This window comes from Sorex araneus, chromosome 3 (genome assembly GCF_027595985.1).
Source record: "Sorex araneus isolate mSorAra2 chromosome 3, mSorAra2.pri, whole genome shotgun sequence".
NCBI lineage: Eukaryota > Metazoa > Chordata > Mammalia > Eulipotyphla > Soricidae > Sorex > Sorex araneus.
Genome location: NC_073304.1, coordinates 176,389,245 through 176,409,767, shown reverse-complemented (window position 1 = coordinate 176,409,767; position 20,523 = coordinate 176,389,245). Strand labels below are relative to the sequence as shown.

The 20,523-nt window shown below is 43.2% G+C and overlaps 1 protein-coding gene across 1 annotated transcript in view; it reads right to left on the bottom strand.

Annotated features, from left to right (window-relative positions):
- GUCY1A2 (guanylate cyclase 1 soluble subunit alpha 2) overlaps positions 1-20,523 on the bottom strand; it is a 196,122-nt gene that overhangs the window by 142,479 nt on the left and 33,120 nt on the right. The window contains exons 2-3 of the mRNA XM_055129965.1: positions 17,780-17,841; positions 9,817-9,938 (exon numbers count right to left, since the gene is read on the bottom strand). Of these exons, the coding sequence (XP_054985940.1) occupies positions 9,817-9,938; positions 17,780-17,841 (184 nt within the window). The remainder of the gene's footprint in view (positions 1-9,816; positions 9,939-17,779; positions 17,842-20,523) is intronic.

Below are 20,523 nucleotides of genomic sequence, written 5' to 3'. Positions count from 1 at the left end.
CAGTCTGTTTCCCAGAGAACCAGGCCGTGACAATATTCCAAACAGTTTCCTGTGTGATAGCATGAGCTTTCCACAGAGTTCTTCTTGAAACAGCTGCTGAGCATTTCTGCAAGCAGATTTATCACATTTTAATTGACCAGTTCTTAACTGTTAGTTGTTGCCCACATTCTGTCAGCATAAAGAACATGCAATGAACATCAAACCATCAACTGATGTTTCTGTTGCTTTGGTTTCTTTAAAAAAAAAAATCAAGTGTGGGCCATTATAAGATACAGATGCTTAAGTTGTCAGTCTGTTGTCATTGAGGTTTACAGATTATAGCACTGTAAAAACATAAATCCAAGGATAAAATAAGCTACCAGGATACTAAGGAATTGGGACAGATTATTTCAGTTATTATTGCGCCCTTGGTCCAACACTCAGAACAGGATGCTGGAGAGGCCCAGTGAGGGCAAAGAGCAGAAAGCTGTAATTCACTCACACAACATCCCGCTCTGCGTTAGGGGCTGGAGAGAGACCGAGGGGCTGCTGCAGCTTCTCCCGCTCACAACCTCTTTTCTGCCAGAGAAACGCCCCATTGGTGAGCACTGCCAGACACACCTTGCACGTGTGATGTATCTGACTTTGAAGTTTGACCGGTGCACATTAAGAAATATTGTTCCAGGGGGGAGGGGTGTTGCTGGACTCATAGCACAGCAGGAAGGGTGTTTGCCTGGCATGCGGCTGATCGGGGTTCAAGTTCAATTCTCAGCATCCCATATGGTCCCCAGAGTATCACCAGGAGTGATTCCTGAATGCAGAGCCAGGAGTAACCCCTGAGCTTTGCCAGGTATGACCCAAAAACAAACAAAAAATTTGTTTCCGACCTTAATCCAGAGACTCAACAATCAAACTCTCAGAAGAGAGCACAGAATGATTCACCATAGTCATGCCTCCAGACCCCATGCCAGGCTGTTTCACTTGGGGCAACCCAGAGAGGGATAGGTAAGACCCACCTCCCTGCCCCAATGGACCTGGCCCCAGCAGTTGAAAACCTCCAGAACTCAGTAGCTGCCACGTTCACACACACTTGGCCACTCCCTACACACTTGGATGGGTCTCACCCATAAATGAATCTATTCCTGGACATCTCGTACTTTACACCACCAGTATACCTAGAGTACCACACCACATTTGATGGGGTTTAAAGTAGATGGCAACCAATATTAGGGTCAAATATATTTATACAGATATAGATATAAGCATACAAGGCTCAACCTTTAACAACATGTTACTAATCTCTTATAGAATGGCTTAATGGCTCCTGGGTGAAATACAACAATTTTCACACTCTTTACTCTAAGAAACCTTTTTTTGGATCATTTTTAGCAGATTATTCATGCAAACAATACAAAATAAGTCATTTTGGGTTCTATTTTGAGGGCAGGGGTTGGGGTTCGAGATGGAAATAGTCGAAATGTGGTGGTGGGAAGGTGTAATGGTGATGGCATTGGTGTTTGAATATTAAATGCAATCAAAAATTGTAAACTACTTTATAAAATTAAAATAAAATCTAAAAAATTGTTCCCAAATTATATGACTGAAACCCAATCATGAACAACTCTGTAACCATGTATCTCACTGTGATTCAATATTTTTTTTTTTTTTTTATTTTTAATTAGAGAATCACCGTGAGGGTACAGTTACAGATTTATACACTTTTGTGCTTATACTTCCCTCATACAAAGTTTGGGAACCCCTCCCTTCACCAGTGCCCATTCTCCACCACCTGTAAACCCAGTGTCCCTCCCACCCTCCCCAATCCCATCTCCCCCCCACCCCACCCTGCCACTGTGGCAAGGCATTCCCTTCTGTTTTCTCTCTCTAATTAGCTGTTGTGGTTTGCAATAAAGGTGTTGAGTGGCCGCTGTGCTCAGTCTCTAGCCCTCATTCAGCCCGCAACTCCCTTCCCCCACATGACCTTCGACTACAATGTAGTTGGTGATCGATTCTCTGTGTTGACCTTTCCCCGGAACGTGAGGGCAGCCTCGAAGCCATGGAGTCAACCTCCTGGTACTTATTTCTACAGTTCTTGGGTGTTAGTCTCCCACTCTGTTATTCTAAATACCATAGATGAGTGCGTGATTCAATATTTTTTAAAAAATTTTTTTAATTTTTTTTTGAAGAAAAATTGTTCCCAGCCCACATCTCCAGCTATGTGATCCCAGATGGTGTTGAATCCACTTTGATACAGAAATTAGCCTAAAGACTAAAAAAATTTAAGTTCAAGAATAAAATTAATAGCTACTTACAGCACTCGTAATCTACCAAGAAAATTAGTATACCAGGACCCGTCTGACAAATTCATGGGAAAGAGAAGGAGAAAGTTGAGCTTGGTTTATCTGGCAAGACAAACTGGCAATCCTAGAGATCTAAGACTTCTGTCCAGTTCTTTAAGACCCACACAAAAGCCATCTCTTAAATCTATCCCTTCCTTTCAACGCTTTCTGAGTGTACCTTGCTCATTCCAACGTGTGTGCTTTTACTGGAACCCCCAAACCCAGCAGCACTCACTGACAAGTGCCCCAGGGGTCCCAGCAGAAGGGCACAGCCTCTCTGAGGGCTATGGGGAATCTGAACAAAAGGAGGAGAAAGGAAGAGGCAACTTTTGCTTTCCTTGGGCACAGGTCTTCAGGGAAAACTGGCCGCTGGCTGGTCCAGAGGAGATGTCGAACAGAAATATCTGCATTCAGAATTCTTTGTGCATGAACCCTCATGACCTCCCACCACTTTTTTTAACACTGAAAGGAAACAAAAGGTTCTATGAGATCTTTCTTAATATTGAAAGCAAACAAAAATGCATTATCTGAAAGGTCAACCAAATCTAGTACTTTACAGGAAAAAGATATTACACTGCCACCGTATCTTGAATCACATACAGTGAAATGTGCCACATCCTTGATGAGGCTGCAGCAACATCAGACTGCCATGGGGGGGGAGGGCTGACTATTCTCTCCTCAGCTGTATCCCAAGACTTTTCAGAATATTGCTGCTATTTCCTGTCTAGCTTGCAGAAAGAAGTCAAGGGTCAACATAACTTGTTTTTCCTATCCACTAACAGTGAAATGATTGGCCTGGTGCCCTGAAAGGCAAGAAGATAACAAGAATTTTTTTTTTTTTAGCCTGTGACCATGGGAATCTTGTTTCAATTGCAAAACTCAGGTTGCAGATGATCTTCTTTTTAAACAATGAACCTATAAACTTAAATTCTTCCATCTGCAGAACCCATATTTGGGGTGAGCTCATTGTATCATCCCGTTTCCTGAATCAGATCAGAGGACTTAAAGAAGGTAAAAGCATGAGGCCTGGGGCAAACAAGTTCCTGTGTGATAGCATGAAGATCACCAGCACCACCAGTCATTCCTGCTGGCCACACATTCATACTAAGAGCAAAGCAGTAATACTGATTCATGACTATCATTGTCAGTCGAACTTTTGCTTCCCTTAATCAATTAAATCATCTATCAGTTCACCGATGGCCAACATCCAGAGACTATAAGACAAAGCTCCTGGAAGAGAGTGATGCAGAGTCTCTTGCCCCCCGCGCCTGGCTGTCTTCACCTAGGCCCCTCGGAGGGGACGGGTTGCCTTTCCCTCCCCACCCCAAGCAGAGCCTTGACAGTTGAAGACCTCCGGAACCCAGCCACAGCCATGCTCAAGGCCACTCTCCACATGTTCGGACGAGCCTCACGCATGAAGGGACCAGCAGAGGAACCCAGGTGTGTGGGACCCAGGGCTGAGATCTCCAAGCCTGCTCAGATTGGGACTGGGTCTTCTCCAGTCAGACTCCCCCATTTTCCAGTATCTTGGAAGCCACACCCACAAACTGCCCCGGGCACTGTGTAATCCCACCAACAGCCAACATCCAGAGACTGTAAAACCATACAAAGCAGCCGCATGACATGTAATAGCTTTGTTCTCCCTCTTGGAGAACCTGAAAAGCTACCAAGAGTTTATTGCCTTCATGGGAGAGCCTTGCAAGCTTCCCATGGTGTATTCATATCCAAAAATACAGTAAAAGATATATGCATACTTCTCGGAGAGCTCGGCAAGCTACCGAGAGTATCCCACCTGCACGGCAGAGCCTGGCAAACTACCTGTGGCATATTCGATATGCCAAAAACAGTAATGATAGGTCTCATTCCCCTGACCCTGAAAGAGCCTCCAGTCGTTGGAAAAGACGAGTAAGGAGAGGCTGCAAAATCTCAGGGTTGAGTGTAATAGAGATTTTACTGGTGCCCACTCAAATAAATTGACGAACAGCAGGATGAAAGTGATACAGTGATCAGTTCATTAAAACTACCCTCCACCCCTCCCCAAAGGCCAAGATATTGGCTTTATGTGTCAGAATGCACAAGGCCAGGTGGTGGGACTTCTGGTCTGTTAATAATTTGAAGATCTTGCCAGTGAGAATAATGTTAATCATACATAATTCTAATCATGGGTTTCCCCATCATTTTAAAAATAGTTTACTTTCAACTCCTCCACCCAGATTCCCAGTTTTCCAGTAGCTTGACAGTCACACCCACAGACTCTCCCTGGTGCCATGTAATCTCATCAACGGCCAAGATCCAGAGACTATACAACAAAGCTCCCAGAAGAGAGTGACGCAATTTTTCCTGGAGCACACGACTGCATTTGTGGCTACTCGACCTCTTTATTTTTATTTTTTTTAAGTTTTTATTTTTTTTTCCACATGGCAGAGCCTGGCAAGCTACCCGTGACGTACTTGATATGCCAGAAACAGCAACATGCTCTTTATGTTCCTGGAGCGAGCAGATGCCATTGGGCTACACGAGCAACAGGGACAAATGAAGATGTTACTGGCACCTGCTCAAGTAAATTGGTGAACAACGGGATGACAGTGATACAGTGATACAGTGATCAATCATAAGACATCAATAAAAATGTTTTTATTGAGTCAACCAATTTTCAAGGTTGCTATGTGTGTTCAATACATTCCAATTCATAAATAATCATATGATTTAGAGGGGGTTTTTGTTTTTTAATGAAAACCACTTATGTCATCTTAACACCAGGCTCACTAATTTCTCAGATACAATCACCAAAGGGCTGGTAGTTGTACATTCCAGATCACAATAAAATTTCAAAAGTACAGACAAGCTGAGACATAAGAAACATGCTGTTACCTATTTATAAGAAACAGCAACATTAAAAAGCACACACTAGCTGATAATTCTGAAAATGGTGGCATGCTACAGAGTCCAAATTTTACGGTTATTTCAGGATCCTGGTAGCAGGATTCCATCTCCTCCAACAATGGAAAACCCTGTGAGAGGTACACAGACCCATCCTCTCCCTTTCCCTCGCTGGCACTCTCTCCAATAACGTCGTGACCCCCTTACTCCATTCTGACTCGAAACATCCTGAGTCTGAAAAGAACACGACCCTCTCTGACATTGCTTTAGAAAAGAGAACCTGAGCACTCATCCTCTCATCTTTTCTGACCATTTCCAGGAAGGCTGCCTGAGAGCAGGCTGGTCAGTCCATGGCTGCGCCTCCCACTGCTGGAACCGCTGGCCCATACACTACACTCCATCAGGGAGCTGCTCACCACGTGCCATCACAGCTGTCTCGCTTCTGCCCTGGGGGAAGATGACTTTCCCTCCTCTGCCTCTGTCCTGCAGAAGTGGTGGCTGGAACACACGCGGCCTTCCTGCCTTGCCTCTCCCCATCACCCTCTCTTCACCCAACAGGCCTGAGTCCCAGCTGAAAGGCCGGTTGCTGCCAGCAGCTACTCCAGAACGCAGCTGCTACTTTGGCACAGACACACCCCTGCACAGGCAACCACTGGCCCTTAATGCCACCTCAGCAGATGCACCCTTGCACCGGCATGAAGGCTCAGGGAGAGACACTGCAGCACAGGGCTGGGCACTCACACGCCGGCCATCCTGGACACTGGGCCCAGCGCCCACTCCCAACGCAAACTCAAAGGTCAGGGCAGTAGTGGCCACGGCAAGTGGTCCCTCGGGGCAGGGGGCAGCCTTTCTGTGTGTGTACTGATGCCATCAATGTTGACACTATTCTAACTTCCTAAACTCTGATATTTTAAAACCTTTTGAAATGAAGAAATTAAATATATCTATCTGAATAAACTATTCCTCTGACAATGGAAAGATACTAAGTTTATAAGGTCACAGCACCAAACAAAAAGTCCGTGGCCGAAGAGCTCCATCTCCCCAAGGAGAGGCACCCAGGAAGCAGCCACAGCCTGTGGGAGCAGGAGACAGCAAGGCGCAGAGGCGCTCCACGGGGCACGGAGGGAACACTCAGACAGACAGACAGACACCAAGCAGATGAGAGCTAACACACAAGGAAGGGACCAGGGCTGCGGGGCAGGGGGTCAGCATTTACCTCTGCTCACAGGGCAACGCACACCTCTGTGGGGTCAGTACACAGCCCTGTGGGGTCAGCACACACTTCTGCTGAGGGGGCAGCTGATGCCACTAGACATCCTCAGCCGAGCGCACAGCCCCTGACTGAGGCAGGGCAGGCAGTGGCCCCGGAGATCGGGCGGCAGGAACAGCCCTTAACAGCAGCAGCCGTGGCCTGCCTAGCCAGCAACTCTCTGGGCACGTATGAAGCAGCTGGGTCTCCCCAGGCTGGGCCCCGAGCACCGCTGGGTGTGACAGTGGAGCACTGAGCAGGTGGGATCCCCCCCCCCACTCCGGGCATCATGTATGGGGGCCGCCAAGCAAAACAAATAAAACAGAATACGTGCTAGCAAAGGCGTGGAGAAAAAGAAGCCCTCACAGACTCTTGCTGAGAATGTAAACAAGGCACGTCCATTTTTGGAAAACAGAACGGAAAAGCTCGATCCCTACAACCCAGCAATCCCACTTTGGGCATCTAGCTGAACAATATAAAACAATTTACCAAAAATAATATAAAATTCAAAAGGTTCTTCCCACCCTAATGTCGACGGCAATACCATTCACAACAGCTAAACAATCAAACAACCAAAATGTTCAATGATAAATGATCGACTGGATAATGAAGACGCGTGTATACATCACAGAAAACTAGCTAGTAAGCTTTAAAAAAAAAAGAAGAAAGAAAGAAATTTCATCATTCGAAGCAAAATGAAAGGAACTTGTGGGGAATTAGCTGAATGAAAATGAGTCAGGAGGAGAAATCCTGGGTATTAGCCCCTTTATGTGCAACAAAGGCAATAAAATGGGTGGAGGGGCAAAACAGGGAACTAGTGGACAGTGACAAGAGACTGATGTCACCAGAGAACAATGGGGGTAGGGGGGAGTGAAAGGGCTGAAGAAAGGTACTAAAAACAGTGGGGGAAAAAAATGAAAAACATGAGTCTGGAACACTTTTACTAGCTAATTAGAGCTAAAAATGAGCTTTGCAGATTATGGCTATAAAAGGTTTACAATTTTTTTGACAACTAAAATTAGACGGTTTGGGTATGTGAAAGGCACGCACCAAATAAAGTGGCAAAGAGCCTCCAGGAAGACACGCCACAGGCGACTGCTGGCTTCGCCGTGGCCTCAGAGCACTGTGCCGTGGCCACAGGGCAGTAGGACCAGGTTGGGGCAGAGAGGGACACAGAGCAGCTGTTCTGAGCCCGGTCACCACAGCAGGCATCTGGGCCCACGGGAGGAATGAGGGACAAGCGCTGCTCTCCGGAGAGCTTTTCCCCTATAACCATCCCCTTCTCATCATTAGAGAGGCACGCCGCCCCCCCCCCCCCGCAGGCTGACCCCAGGGAGTGGGGACAGACCAGGCATGCCACATGATGTGCCCCCTTTGGGTCCATGCTGGCCACTGAACTAAAAGTCCACGTGAAGGTCAAGAAGGGAAATTAGTGGCCACCGGTGTGTCACTGTGTCACCAGGCCTAGGGGCTGGGTGAGCACTCAGGCCCACCCAGCATGAGCACTGCTGGGAAACCTCCCCACCACCACTACCACTGTCAGTTTATACTACGTCAGTTCTTTCATTCTCATGAAGGAATAAAGAGAACGGAAACATGATTTCAAGTCGAAAAAGATCAAATCCAAGCAAGTCAGGATTAGCCACAGTACAGTGACTTTCATTAAACATCGCCAGAGTCCCTGGCAGGCATTTCTATTTGTTCCTCAGAAATAGAACATTTACCAGACTACACGTTCCACATTTAAGTAGCAACCTATCAATTGAGGAGAAAAATCAGATTCAGTATCTCCTTTAAAAGAACATCATATATATATAATGAAAAACCTGTCACCTTCTAAATTAGAATGTAAGGTACCTTCATCCCATCAGGCAGTATGTCCTGACTGTACTGTACAAACACTGACTTAACCCTCATCTCAAGACACATTGGAAGGATAACAAAACTGTGCTGGACAAACAGTGTCATCTCTGTCATCTTGTGGTGACCACATCAAATACTCTGGCCTAGACAGTGATGCTTTTTGGGGTGTTTTTATGTATGCGAGGGGGTGGATGAAATGGACAATCATGTGCAAGTACCAACGTGGACGCCTTTAGCATCCCTTCCATACACAGCACTATTCGGATGCCTATTCCCTCTGAATAGGTCTCCGAGTGAGAAGCATAAGGGAAGGAGATGTGGGGACAGGGGAGAATTCAGAAACGGGCTACGTCACAGACGCCTTTTCCAAATATTAAACACCCATCAGCAAAGTCTGGACACATCCCTCCATGGGGGCATCACCTCGGGGTGCCAGTTGGAATTAATGTTCCTAGGGGACTCGAAGACAGAAAATTCCAAAATCTGTCAGCAATTCTTGGGGAGTGCTCCAGCCTGGACCTCGTGATCCTTCTCACTTTTCTCCAGTAGTGGGGTCTCCTCAGGGTGACAACACCCCTGCAGAGGGAACTCCTGGTGTCTGAGGGAATCCTTTGCCCAGAAAGAGGAGAGAGCTCAGAAGGTGGGGGGTGGGTGCGAGCTGCCCCAGGCTCTGCCATCTGCCTCTGAGACGAAGTGATTCCTGGAAGCCCCCACCATCGCCATCCGCCATCTATGGCCTGGAACTCAGAAGTCAGAAGGATCCAAAGACGATTCCCAAGAAGACCGAAATGTATTTTTCTCTAAAGCCTTAGATATGAAAGCAAGAAACATCCCTGCTCTAGCATGTATAACACAAGGCAGCGGACAAGGCAGCGGACACACACCCAGATGCCAAATACTAAGACCGCAGAGTTCGCCAAGGGTCCTTAGCTTTGACTCAGCAGGTTCTAACGGAAGCACTTGGCCAGGGTGACTATATCCAAAATCCTGCCTCTGTCACACATACAAGCACTTTCAGGGCAGACTCGCTGCTGCCTCCAGATAGGGCACCAAGACCTTAGCAGATGGACAGCCTCATGGCCACTGAACTGTACTGTCTGCTTAATTTCAGACGCTCCTACCCTATTAAGGCCAGCAGTAATAGTGTAGCAACAATCATATGAACGAGAGGGTAAGGGCTTTGGGGGGAGAGCAAGGGCTCACCATGTCAGCTAAGTGCCAGGGGGGAAAAATCAATTACATGAGATTAATAACACGAACATAGGAATATTTGGAAACACTTCCCTGTAAGACATGCTTACTGAAATATGCTACTCCAAGTAAATGGCACAAAAATAATTTCTACCCAAACTTCTTCACAAGTGTTGAAATCAAAGACATATTAAGACAAGGTCTTTGTCATGGTCTCTAGACCGCTCGTTAGAAAATTAAATGCTTACACCTTTACTTTTCCCTCCCCGCCCTCGTTCATTTTCTCTTAGCCATATAAATACAGAGTTAAAATACCGAGTATATTAGCAGTACACTGAAGAATTCCTGAGACATCTTCAATTTCTTCTTTGTTGGAATGATCTCCATACGAGCATCTGTTAGAGATGTTGTGGAAATTCTTTTCTGTGTCTCTATAACTAAGAAGAAAACTAAATTAGCACATGGAGAAATGTCTTCATGCATCTACAAATGTAATCATATACAGACACACATGCAAACAGTCTATATTCTCAGCATAACTACAGTGAAAAATAACTGGATCGTTCAAGAATAATTTCTGATACAGCCCACCATTAACATCAGCGTTAGAGTTACAGATCTGGACAGGAAGCAACCATTAATAAGGAAGATGTGCATTTAAGAAAAAGTCCAAACATACAAACAAGGTAATGGTGCTGAGTCAATGCACTGGCACTCACTAATCTGACAGTGAACATACAGGACCTCTATGGCAGACAGTTAAGAAGACAGCAAGATGGTGTGTGGGTAACAAATGAGCAAAGGAAGCCCCTGAATTCGACAACATGACTCGTGGCCTTCCCTTTCTCTATCTGCGAGATGGGGCAAGGAAGCGAATCTGTCTGTTTCTATAAATCTGGGAAAACTCTGAGAGACGCTACAAGGGCTGAAGGAAGGAACACTGGTGCAGGAAGGTGTCAGCTGCCACTGACCCAGCAGAGGCGCAGAACTAGACGCTCCTGAACAGGAGAAGCCAAGAAGGCCAGCAACTGTTTGGAAACTGAACAATCACTGCTGTTGTCAATAGTGGAAGCAAAGGATATAGGCAAAAACACACTAACTGGTGTAATTTATATTGTTAATGCAGTGACTGGCACACAAAAGTAATCAATATGTTCATTGAATAATTGTTACCTCTGCACATATCTGACTGATCCATTTTTGACTCTATCCTACTATAGTCTTTCCCTTTCCTCTTTAAGCCTGAAAGTTTCGGATCAGCAATTTAGTGTCTAAGCTAACCAACCTCAGGTCATTTTTCAGCTACAAGTTTCTTCTGACAGAATTTAGAATTTTTTTTAACCTAAATTTGTACCTCTACAATGCCTAACTCAAATATTTCACTCCAACGCTTATATACTGTGACGCCTACTGAGCAATTGAGAGCTCATAACTCTGGGTAACTATGAGAGTCAGACATAACAAAGTTTTTTCAAAACTAAATTAGAAAACATATGATAATCAACTTTTGAGATAAGAACGTCACTTATTCTACATTTTGAAGTACAAATGGCTCTGCTTTTTGGAGCTTAGCCATTCATTTCATAGGTTTTTTTAAACTAATTTATTTTTTAATTAGTGAATCACCATGAGGGTATAGTTATAGATTTATACATTTTCGTGCTTGTGTTTCCCTCATACATTTCATAGGTTTTTGTAAGAATAAGCATTGTGCTGATATCATAAGTGGGATACTGCCAACCTCTTATTCGTCTGAGACACCATTTTCCATAGTCACCTAAAATTAAACTTGACTCCTCCAATGTTCACTGTGGGGCCTATGTTTTTCACAGCCAGCCTTCTGTTCCCTTTCTATTTTGACAATCAATAGATATTAAGAGAGAATAACTTTAATATATCATTAGAAGTGAAATATTCTGGGAAATAAACTTCAATGATATTACTCATGCTTTCAAAAGTCATCATAAACCATATTTTCCTGCATATTGAGTTTTTTTTTCACTTCTAAAGTGAACTCATCCTGGGCTGGAGCGATAGCACAGTGGGTAGGGCGTTTGCCTTGCACGCGGCCAACCCAGGTTCGATTCCCAGCATCCCATATGGTCCCCTGAGCATCGCCAGGGGTAATTCCTGAGTGCAGAGCCAAGAGCAACCCCTGTGCATTGCCGGGTGTGACCCAAAAAGCAAAAGAATAAATAAATAAAGTGAACTCATCCTATCTGTATGCCATATCACCTTTTATATCTTATCATTCTTTCCATATCATATGGATTAGGAGAACTAGATCTATACAGAGATGGAAATGTGAATTAAAGGAAGGCTAACATAAAGATTCTTCTTAATGCCCCCTTTCCTCCTATTAAGTTTAAAAAGGTATTTTGTGATACAAGTGAAGATGAATGTATAGACTTTACATAGCAATCAAATTTTACCACAAATTCAATTGATAGTGACAAAAAGTAGACATAAATGTAAAAGTGTATTTTTTAAAAATCAATATAATTAACAGTACAAAGCAAAGGTCCTAGACACTATAATTGTAGCACTTAAAACTATGAGACTGCATATGATTTGCCCCTTGTTTTACACCCCTAATTAAATTAATAATAATTTAATTCTTTAATTCCCTATCTACACATCTCTACTGTGCAATTTACTCATCCAGATTGCGACCCCCCCAAGAAAATAAGATAGTTCTATATGCCTCCCAAGCCACAGAAAACAAGAATAAATTAAAAAGAATAAATAAATGATATAACATAATGTTAAACACAATAGAAATCAGTAATATAACAGAAGCTAGATGAAGGGGAAGACAATGGAATATTTTTATTTTGACAATCTTTTTTATTTGACAATATTTTAAACAGAAACCAAAAGGTATTTTTAAAAAATGATCCACGGCAAAATCTGAGGACAAAGCATTCCAGAAAATGGAACTGGAAAGTAAGCCAGTTTGGTATTGCTGAGAAACAGCTGAGTGAGGGTGTGGAGAGAATGAAATCAGAGAAGCACACAGAGGCCAGACCACATTTTATTCTATGGCAAGAAGTTATTTTGTGGCTTAAAGCTGGGATTTCAAAGCACAATTGTCTGGATGACACATCAGCATTTTCAGAGAACTCAGAGGAAATGCCAAGACATAAGCCCGAGGACCTCTCTGGCTGCCCCCACAGCCCACGATTGAAGAGGCCTGTCAGAGGATTCTTGTGCACGTTAACATTGGAGATCTTTGGTTGAAAGGAAGAAACCGGGGTTGGGAGACAGCTCAAAGGGCTGCAGGTGAGAGCTCCCAATTCAATCCCTGGCTCTGCAGGGTCCCCTGAGCACTGCTGGCAATGACCCCTGAGCTCCAAGTCAGAAGAAGCGCCCACGCATTGCTGCATGTGGACCTTAAGGAAAGAAAGAAAAAGGGTGTGCACTTTGATACTAAAAATCACTTTATTTTGGTGAAAATACAATGTTGAAGGATAGGAGCAGAAGTCAGAAAATGCCCGGAACGCCTCAGTGAAAGGCAAGGGTTAACGATGGTGACTAAAACACCACCCGTCCCTCTGTCCATCCGTCCGCATCAGGGTGTGGATGACTTCATCACTGCTTCTACTTGAATGATGACCACAAGGCAAAACCCGTAAGTGAAGGAGAGTCATGACTGTTGAAGACCATGTTGCTGTAGCACAAAGAGGTCTTGCCTGAGACTCTGACAAGAGGCACCATCGGCTCCTCCCTCCCAGTGCTCCATCTGCCGGATCCTTGGAACAGATGTGCCCTCCTGCTTCTGGGAGACTAAAAAAGCCTTTGGGAGTTGTTCTGGGCTCCCACTCCTGGTATAAGAATTTATCAAGGAGCAGAACTATACCGTCTTGGAGCTCTGCTAAACACAAACAGGTCCAAGTATGGAGTTTGAGAAAGGAGAGGGAGAACGAGAAGCCAAGGGGTGGAGAGGATATGGGGAAGCTCCCCCTTTCTACAATATATCCCACATGAGCTCCACACTAGACTTGGCAAAACCTATTATTCCACCAAGTAGGAAAAGCATCTCTTTCCTACTCCAGCCTCCCCAGAAACGCATAAAATAACATGAGAGCCTGTCTCCTCAACCATCTCAAATCCCCTCAACTATGAGAAACATATTCTTTTGCTTTTAAGATAAAATGCCTTAAACTGTGAACCCAGAGGTATGAATCCATGTTGCCCCAACTGTTAATGATAATAGATGCTTTCAATTTCCTGCACTGAAAGGGAGAAACAGTAAGCAGGGTGCAATTTAAAAAGGCAAAAGAGGGTGCTGGTCAGAGAATCCAGGGCTGAGAGGACAAGGGAGACAACTCAAGAAATGCAAACCTCATCATGTCCCTGCCATTGAGTCCTCTTCATTTTCATCAGCATGAAAACAAGTAAAAGTAGTAAGCAAGCTCTTCAGGTACTCAGGAATTAGCCAACACCCAAGCAAAAATATACTAATAGACCTACTTGGAATCAGGCAAACATCAAGACACCTCATTATATTGGCATGACATTTTCTACCTAGATTATTCAAACTACAATAAACAGAATTAGGAAAAGACCTTTTAGATAGTGAGAAAAAGAACCATGTCTACAGAGACAGAGAGAAGAGTTTAGGCATTTTTTTTCTTTTTGGGTCACACCCGGCAATGCACAGGGGTTACTTCTGGTTCTACACTCAGGAATTAACACCTAGCTGTGCTCAGAGGACCATATGGGATGCTGGGAATCAAACCTGGGTCGGCCGCATGCAAGGCAAATGCCCTACCGCTGTGCTATTGCTCCAGCCCTAAGTTTAGGCAATTTTTTATATCAAAGAGAAAAATATCTGCTGAGTGTGAGCTACACTTTTATCATATTTGTAAGATTACCACTCCAATTTGCCCTTTAAATAGTTCAGTTAACATAGAAACTATTTCATCATTTATTATTTGTTTCAAAACAGGGCAAGCATAATTTTAGAAAAAATATTTGCATTTGATTACTGGTATTGCCGAAAATTATAATAATCATGATAATAAGCATAGGAAAAACTATTAGTGTGTATCACAAAACAAAACTATTCTAAGTATATTAATTAATTTAATCCAAACACCATTTTTAAGACAGATAAATCCAATGAGAGGTTTTATTTTAAAATGTGGGAAGAGATCAATTTGATATTCTCTATCTCCATTAGCATAAACCATTTAAAATCACTAATGGACTCAAAGTAAAAGCCATCTCAGGAGTTTAAATGTTTGTCCTAGTACTACATTTTTGAGGATTGATGTGACAAAGTTTCATAGCTATTCCATTTGAATCACAATTAACATAATCACAAAGCACTTAAAACCTATGGCATTGTACTAGACCCTGGTTTAATTTTTCATAAAGGTTTGGTCCCTTTCTATTTTGTACAGGGAAATCAGACTATACCCTAAAAACCAAAAACTAGATTCTTAACCCCTCTGCTATTATTAATAACTATAAGTGTTAAAGAATTTCTAATAGCATTTCAAGAGGTACATAATTGGGAGCTTGACTCATCGAATGTTCTTAAAATGTTTTAAGATAAGCCATTATAGAATGTACAGGATATTTTTAAAATTTCAAAATACGCATTGCCTCTAATGTTAATTTTATTTAAGAGCCTCTCCTACATTAAAAGGTCCATTTTTATGTTTTTGTCAATTGCTTTCTGCCAGAGCCAATGAATATTTTATCGCCTATATTCATTTGAAGTTTTCTGTTAACAAAATACTTTTATTGGAATTCTTTCATATAATTTTAACACCTAATCTTTAGTATGTAAAGTTATTGTTATCATCACCCTTCACAAAGAAGATAAAAGTCTCTTTAAAGTTCTGTGTGCCAGGAACAAAGACACAGTGCAGTGGCTAGGTGCTTGTCAAGCCTGAGCCCCACCTGGGTTTGATCCTGGCACCCTTTATAGTCCCCTGAGCCAACCAGGAGTGACCCCTGAACATAGAGCCAGGAGGAAGCCCTGAGCACTGCCAGATTGGTCCCGAAACAGAAAAGAAAAAAGAAAAGTTCTGTGTGCTGGTGAGATCTTGAATTCCTGTCATTTTACCTCAAGCCTTGTTAACTGTATAACCTCTCACAACCATGCCAAGAAAAATGGGATAACCATGAAAAATATGTAGCATGTGATTCTCTGTGGGGGCAGGGGCTGTCTCCCAAGCAGTGCTCAGGAAGCCTGGGTGTCACTCCCTAAAAATCCCACCAAGGTGCTATTTGGGGGCCACACAGTGTCAGAGGTCAGACTGGAGTCTGTGGCACGTGAGGCAATTGCTTTTACCCCTGTAACCCTTTACTCCCTCTCCAGCCCCCAGGCATGTAATTCTCACGAAACAAAAGCCTCTCACTGAACTGTAGTAAATTTGTAGAAATTTTGATTAAACTTCATTGAATTCTAAATTCCATTCAAAGCCTGGTACCAAGTTATCTTACTAAGGCAAAACTATGAGACTGAGATTCAATGGTATGGCAAGAACATAAAAAAAGAGAAAAATTACTAAGGAAGAGAAATATCCAAAGAAAATTTCATTTAAAATTATTAAGCACAAGGCAGTCTTCATGGGGAGCAACAGAGCCCCAGCAGCCAAAAATCTCCAGAACCCAATCACCGCCATGCTCATGGCCACTCTCCTCAGGCTGCACAAGCCTGTGAATGTGTGAATTTGGAGGAAAAAAAAACAGGTATGTGAGACCCATGACTGAAATCTCCAAGCTCACTCAGAGCGGGAATGGACCTCCTCCCCCCAGCTCCCAAGTTTACCAGTAGCTTGGCAGTGACACCTATAAACTGCCATATTGTCTTATCAACAGCCATGATCCGAGACTCAGAAATAAAGCTTCCAGAAGAGAGCAGCATAGGCCTCACCCATGAGTGAATTCCTGGAGCGTGGCCACATTTGCAGCCATGAGACCTCTCATACTCTATACCACTGATGAACCAAGCGTAGTACACAATACTTGATTTGGTTTAACAAACATGTTTGTAATCTCTTATATACAAGGGCTTAATGAAGCCAGGATGAAATACAACAATCTTCACACACCTTCCTCTAAGGAAACTTTATTGGTGGACCATTTTTAGTGGATTATTCATAACAAGCAATACAAAATTAATTGTTTCAGTTCTGCTTTGAGGGGCATGGTTTGGGGTTTGGGGTGGAAACTTTTGAAATATTGTGATAGGGAGTTGCGATGGTAGTGAGACTGGTGTTTAAATATTAAATGTAATGAATTGAGTCGGGGCCCGTGCTCGGCTCCGGCCGGCCGGGTTTTCGGCCCCGGCGCCCATGCCCCTGCAGAGCCGGTGGATGTGGAACAAGCGGGAACCAGAGACAGCTTTAGGAATTGGGGTTCCAGCAAGTGCTTGCACCCATGTATGGAGACTGTGAACTAAGCTTTTGCCCCACGCCGGCTAACGGAGGAAATAACCTTCCTTCTTGGTCTCTCTCCCCTCCGGGAGAAGGCGTGGTGTCCGACATTTTGTGGGTCCGTTGAGAAGGTATGAACTTTGGCGCGGAAAAAAAAAAAAATGTGTGCTTTGAACTTGAAACAGCCGCGGGATACAGGGCCAGCCCCAGTCGGGGCCGCGCGGCTGCTACCGCGGCCGCGCGACATTTTATCTCTTCATTCACATCAATGGAAAACTTATTATCAAATATTTCCCTATTAATAGAGCTGTATTCTTAGGGGATAAATTCCAACAAGAATAGTGAGTCTGTTTTGAAACTCTAAGAACAATAGTGAGTTATGTGTTGAAATCTGGAATGTAATCAAGGTAAAGAGAAAAGGAAGTGAAATTATCACTCACCTGTGGGGTGGGTTGGGGGGTGAGGGGTGGTCTGTATACTGTTTTTTCTTTTGTTTGTTTGTCTGTTTTGTTTTTGCTTTTGTTTTTGTTTATATTGGTGGTGGAATATGGGCACTGGTTAAGGGATGGGTGTTTGAGCATTGTGTAACTGAGATATAAGCCTGAGAAGTTTGTAATTTTCCACTTGGTGATTCAATAAAATTAAAAAAAAATAAAAAAATAAATGTAATGAATTATTGTGAACAGCTTTATAAAAAAAGAAAATAGAAAGACAAATAAAAAGTAATAAGCATAAGCCAAAGGAAATCATCCAAGGGGCTAAGCTGAGAAGCTAGATACCATGAAATAAGGTTAAACTGGGAGCAGAAAAACACACACTCAAAAGCTGTATTTGAACAGTTATCTTTTCTGCCCCAATAATGAACCAAATCCATTTTTACTTACCCTATAACTTGATGTTCATAATACTGCAAGGTCCTCTTCAGAGTCTGTTGTATCGTCTGAGGCTATAGAATAATAATAACAATAATAATAAAAATATATTATCAGCAAATCAGTGTCAGTCTCATCCTGAGCATCACAAATATGTAGCTTTTGATTTATCTCATGAGCATTTCTCTATAATATTAACCCATTATGCATTCTACCACACATTGTTCCCCAAAGGTGCTGATATGAGGTGCTCAGCAATTTCTCAATTTCAAGTATGATAACATTTCCTTGTCATATATTTTTGATTATTCTTTGAACCACCTGAGCTCAATAAAATACTCACTTCTACCAACAATAAACCTAGGCCCTGAGGACAGATACGGAGGGGGCAGTAAAAAAAAATATGGATCACGGTCAGAAAAAATCAGATTTGCCCAATGACCAGTAAAATGTCAAAGAAGTCTTCTGGAAAATACTATTTGGGACACAGGTACTTTGGGCAGGGCATTTATCTGCAGCAAGTGCCTACGCAGCTCACAATCAAATTTTATTATCACTTCTCTCTATAACAGTTGAAAATGGTTTTTTCATTTAAGACAAAAAATTATCCATACCTATTTAGGCAATATAATATAAATGTTTCATGTTTTTCAGAGACCAGAACATAGGTTATATTAACAAAATTGGAAGAGAAAAAAAATTGAGTGGCAGTCGAATTAATTTTAATGGTGATAACCCAAAGTCAATCAACTAGAATAAAAACAATCAAACAACTTACCAGATTCCCTAGAACCATATGAATTTGGGTAGACTGAATAACTGACACACACCCTTTCAGACGGGAAATAGTTACAACTCCATGGTCTTCTGAGTTTACCTACCCCAGAATAAGATATCCTAGACCACTCTAAAGAGGTGTTTTGCAGGATGGGCAAAGCACAGGGCTGATACCTAAGAAGCAGTCAATAAATATTAGTTTGTTTCTCATTCCTCATCCCACAAAGTGACTATCTTAAATCACTGTATCACTGTCACTGTCATCCCATTGTTCACTGATTTGCTTGAGCGGGCACCAGTAACGTCTCCATTGTGAGACTTGTTGTTACTGGTTTTTGGCATATTGAATACACCCCGGGTAGCTTGCTATGCTCTGCCTTGAGGGCGAGATACTCTTGGTAGCTTGCCGGGCTCTCCAAGAGGGGCAAAGAAATCGAACCTGGGTTGGCTGCGTGCAAGGCAAACGCCCTACCCGCTGTGCTATCGCTCCAACCTGGCTATCTTAAATATATATAATTTAGATAAGATCACAGAGATGGCTATAAAGGTTAACTCAAACCAATTCCATGTTCACCGACTTTACTAAAAACATCCAGGATGGAAATAATAATCTTCCTAACTACACTTTTCAAAATTCAACATCCTTCTTGGAAGTGAATACTCATTTTAGAGCCCGAGGAAAATGAATTTCACTTTCAACAAGGATGCTTGATTCTTGACACTGCAATTAAGATGAGCCCTCTTAAGATGAGCAAAACTATGGTCTAAGAAATAGTCTTTCCTTTGGTCAAACTGATTCAGAAATTAGTTTTAGGAGAGATTCGTCTCCAAGTGTTTAAAGGAAAGAGCACAGGGGGACTTGTCAAGAGCTGGCATTCATTTATAAAGATGAAGACTGGGTCTCAAACTGGCATAGGAGTTCCTGCTCATCAAGAGAGAGTGGAGGCAAACAGAGTATGCCCAGACACAGAACATCACTCTCAACCGAGAAGAAGGCAGTTGTTGCGAAACAGAGCAGGGATCACCAACCTTCTTCCCAGTGCAACTCCCCTCTAACCTCATTTCACTCCTAAGTCCCCAGTTCTACCAACTGGCCCCCTAGTCTGCTGTGCTGGTCCCCATTTTATATATACATATATGTATATATGTGTATATATTATTTGTTAAAAAGTTATTTCTAATTGGGTTTTTGGCATACAATGTTCCATCCCGCCACCATTGTCAACTTCCCTCCACTAGTGAATGTCCCAGGGTCCCTCTCCCACCCCTCACAGGACCCCCGCCCCCCCGTCGCCACCTAAACAGGCACCTTTGAAGTTTGGGTCTCATGATTTCAGTGTTGCTGACCCTGGGGTTTGGATATTCTATCATTCCTTTTCACCACCGATGTTCCTGAATCCCCTTGAACCCGGCTGTTGCTTCTCATCTAACTCTTGACCCCTTCCCCTACACTCGATTTGTGCAATTTTTCACCTGTCGCCTTAGAAATACCCTGAGGGCCCACACAGCCCCTACTTGAGGCATCCTGACCTTGAGGACAAAGAGATATATCACTGCTCAAGCACAAGAAAAGCGAATCTTCAAGAATGTGACCCAGGGCCAGAGACAGTACAGCAGATGAAGGCTCTAATTTGCACACAGCTACCCGGATTCAATCCCCGGCATCACATACAGTCGCCTGAATGCAGAGTCAGGAGGAAGCCCTGAGCACTCTGGGTATGACCCATCCCCACCCCCACAATAGAAGAAGTTCACAACCCAAGGCCAGTCTAAAGCGGCTCAGTCAGCCACTGGCTCAGGCATGCTGGGATGTGGGCCTCTGGCTCTGGCTCGGCAGTCTCCAAGCTAAGCTAACTTTCTCTTTGGAAATAAGCCTTAAAAGCCATGAATTTCCACAGAGGGATTATCCTACCAATAACCTCTGGACCCCAAACATGAAACAGAGAGCAGGAACCAAGAATGATCTCATTTGTACAAAA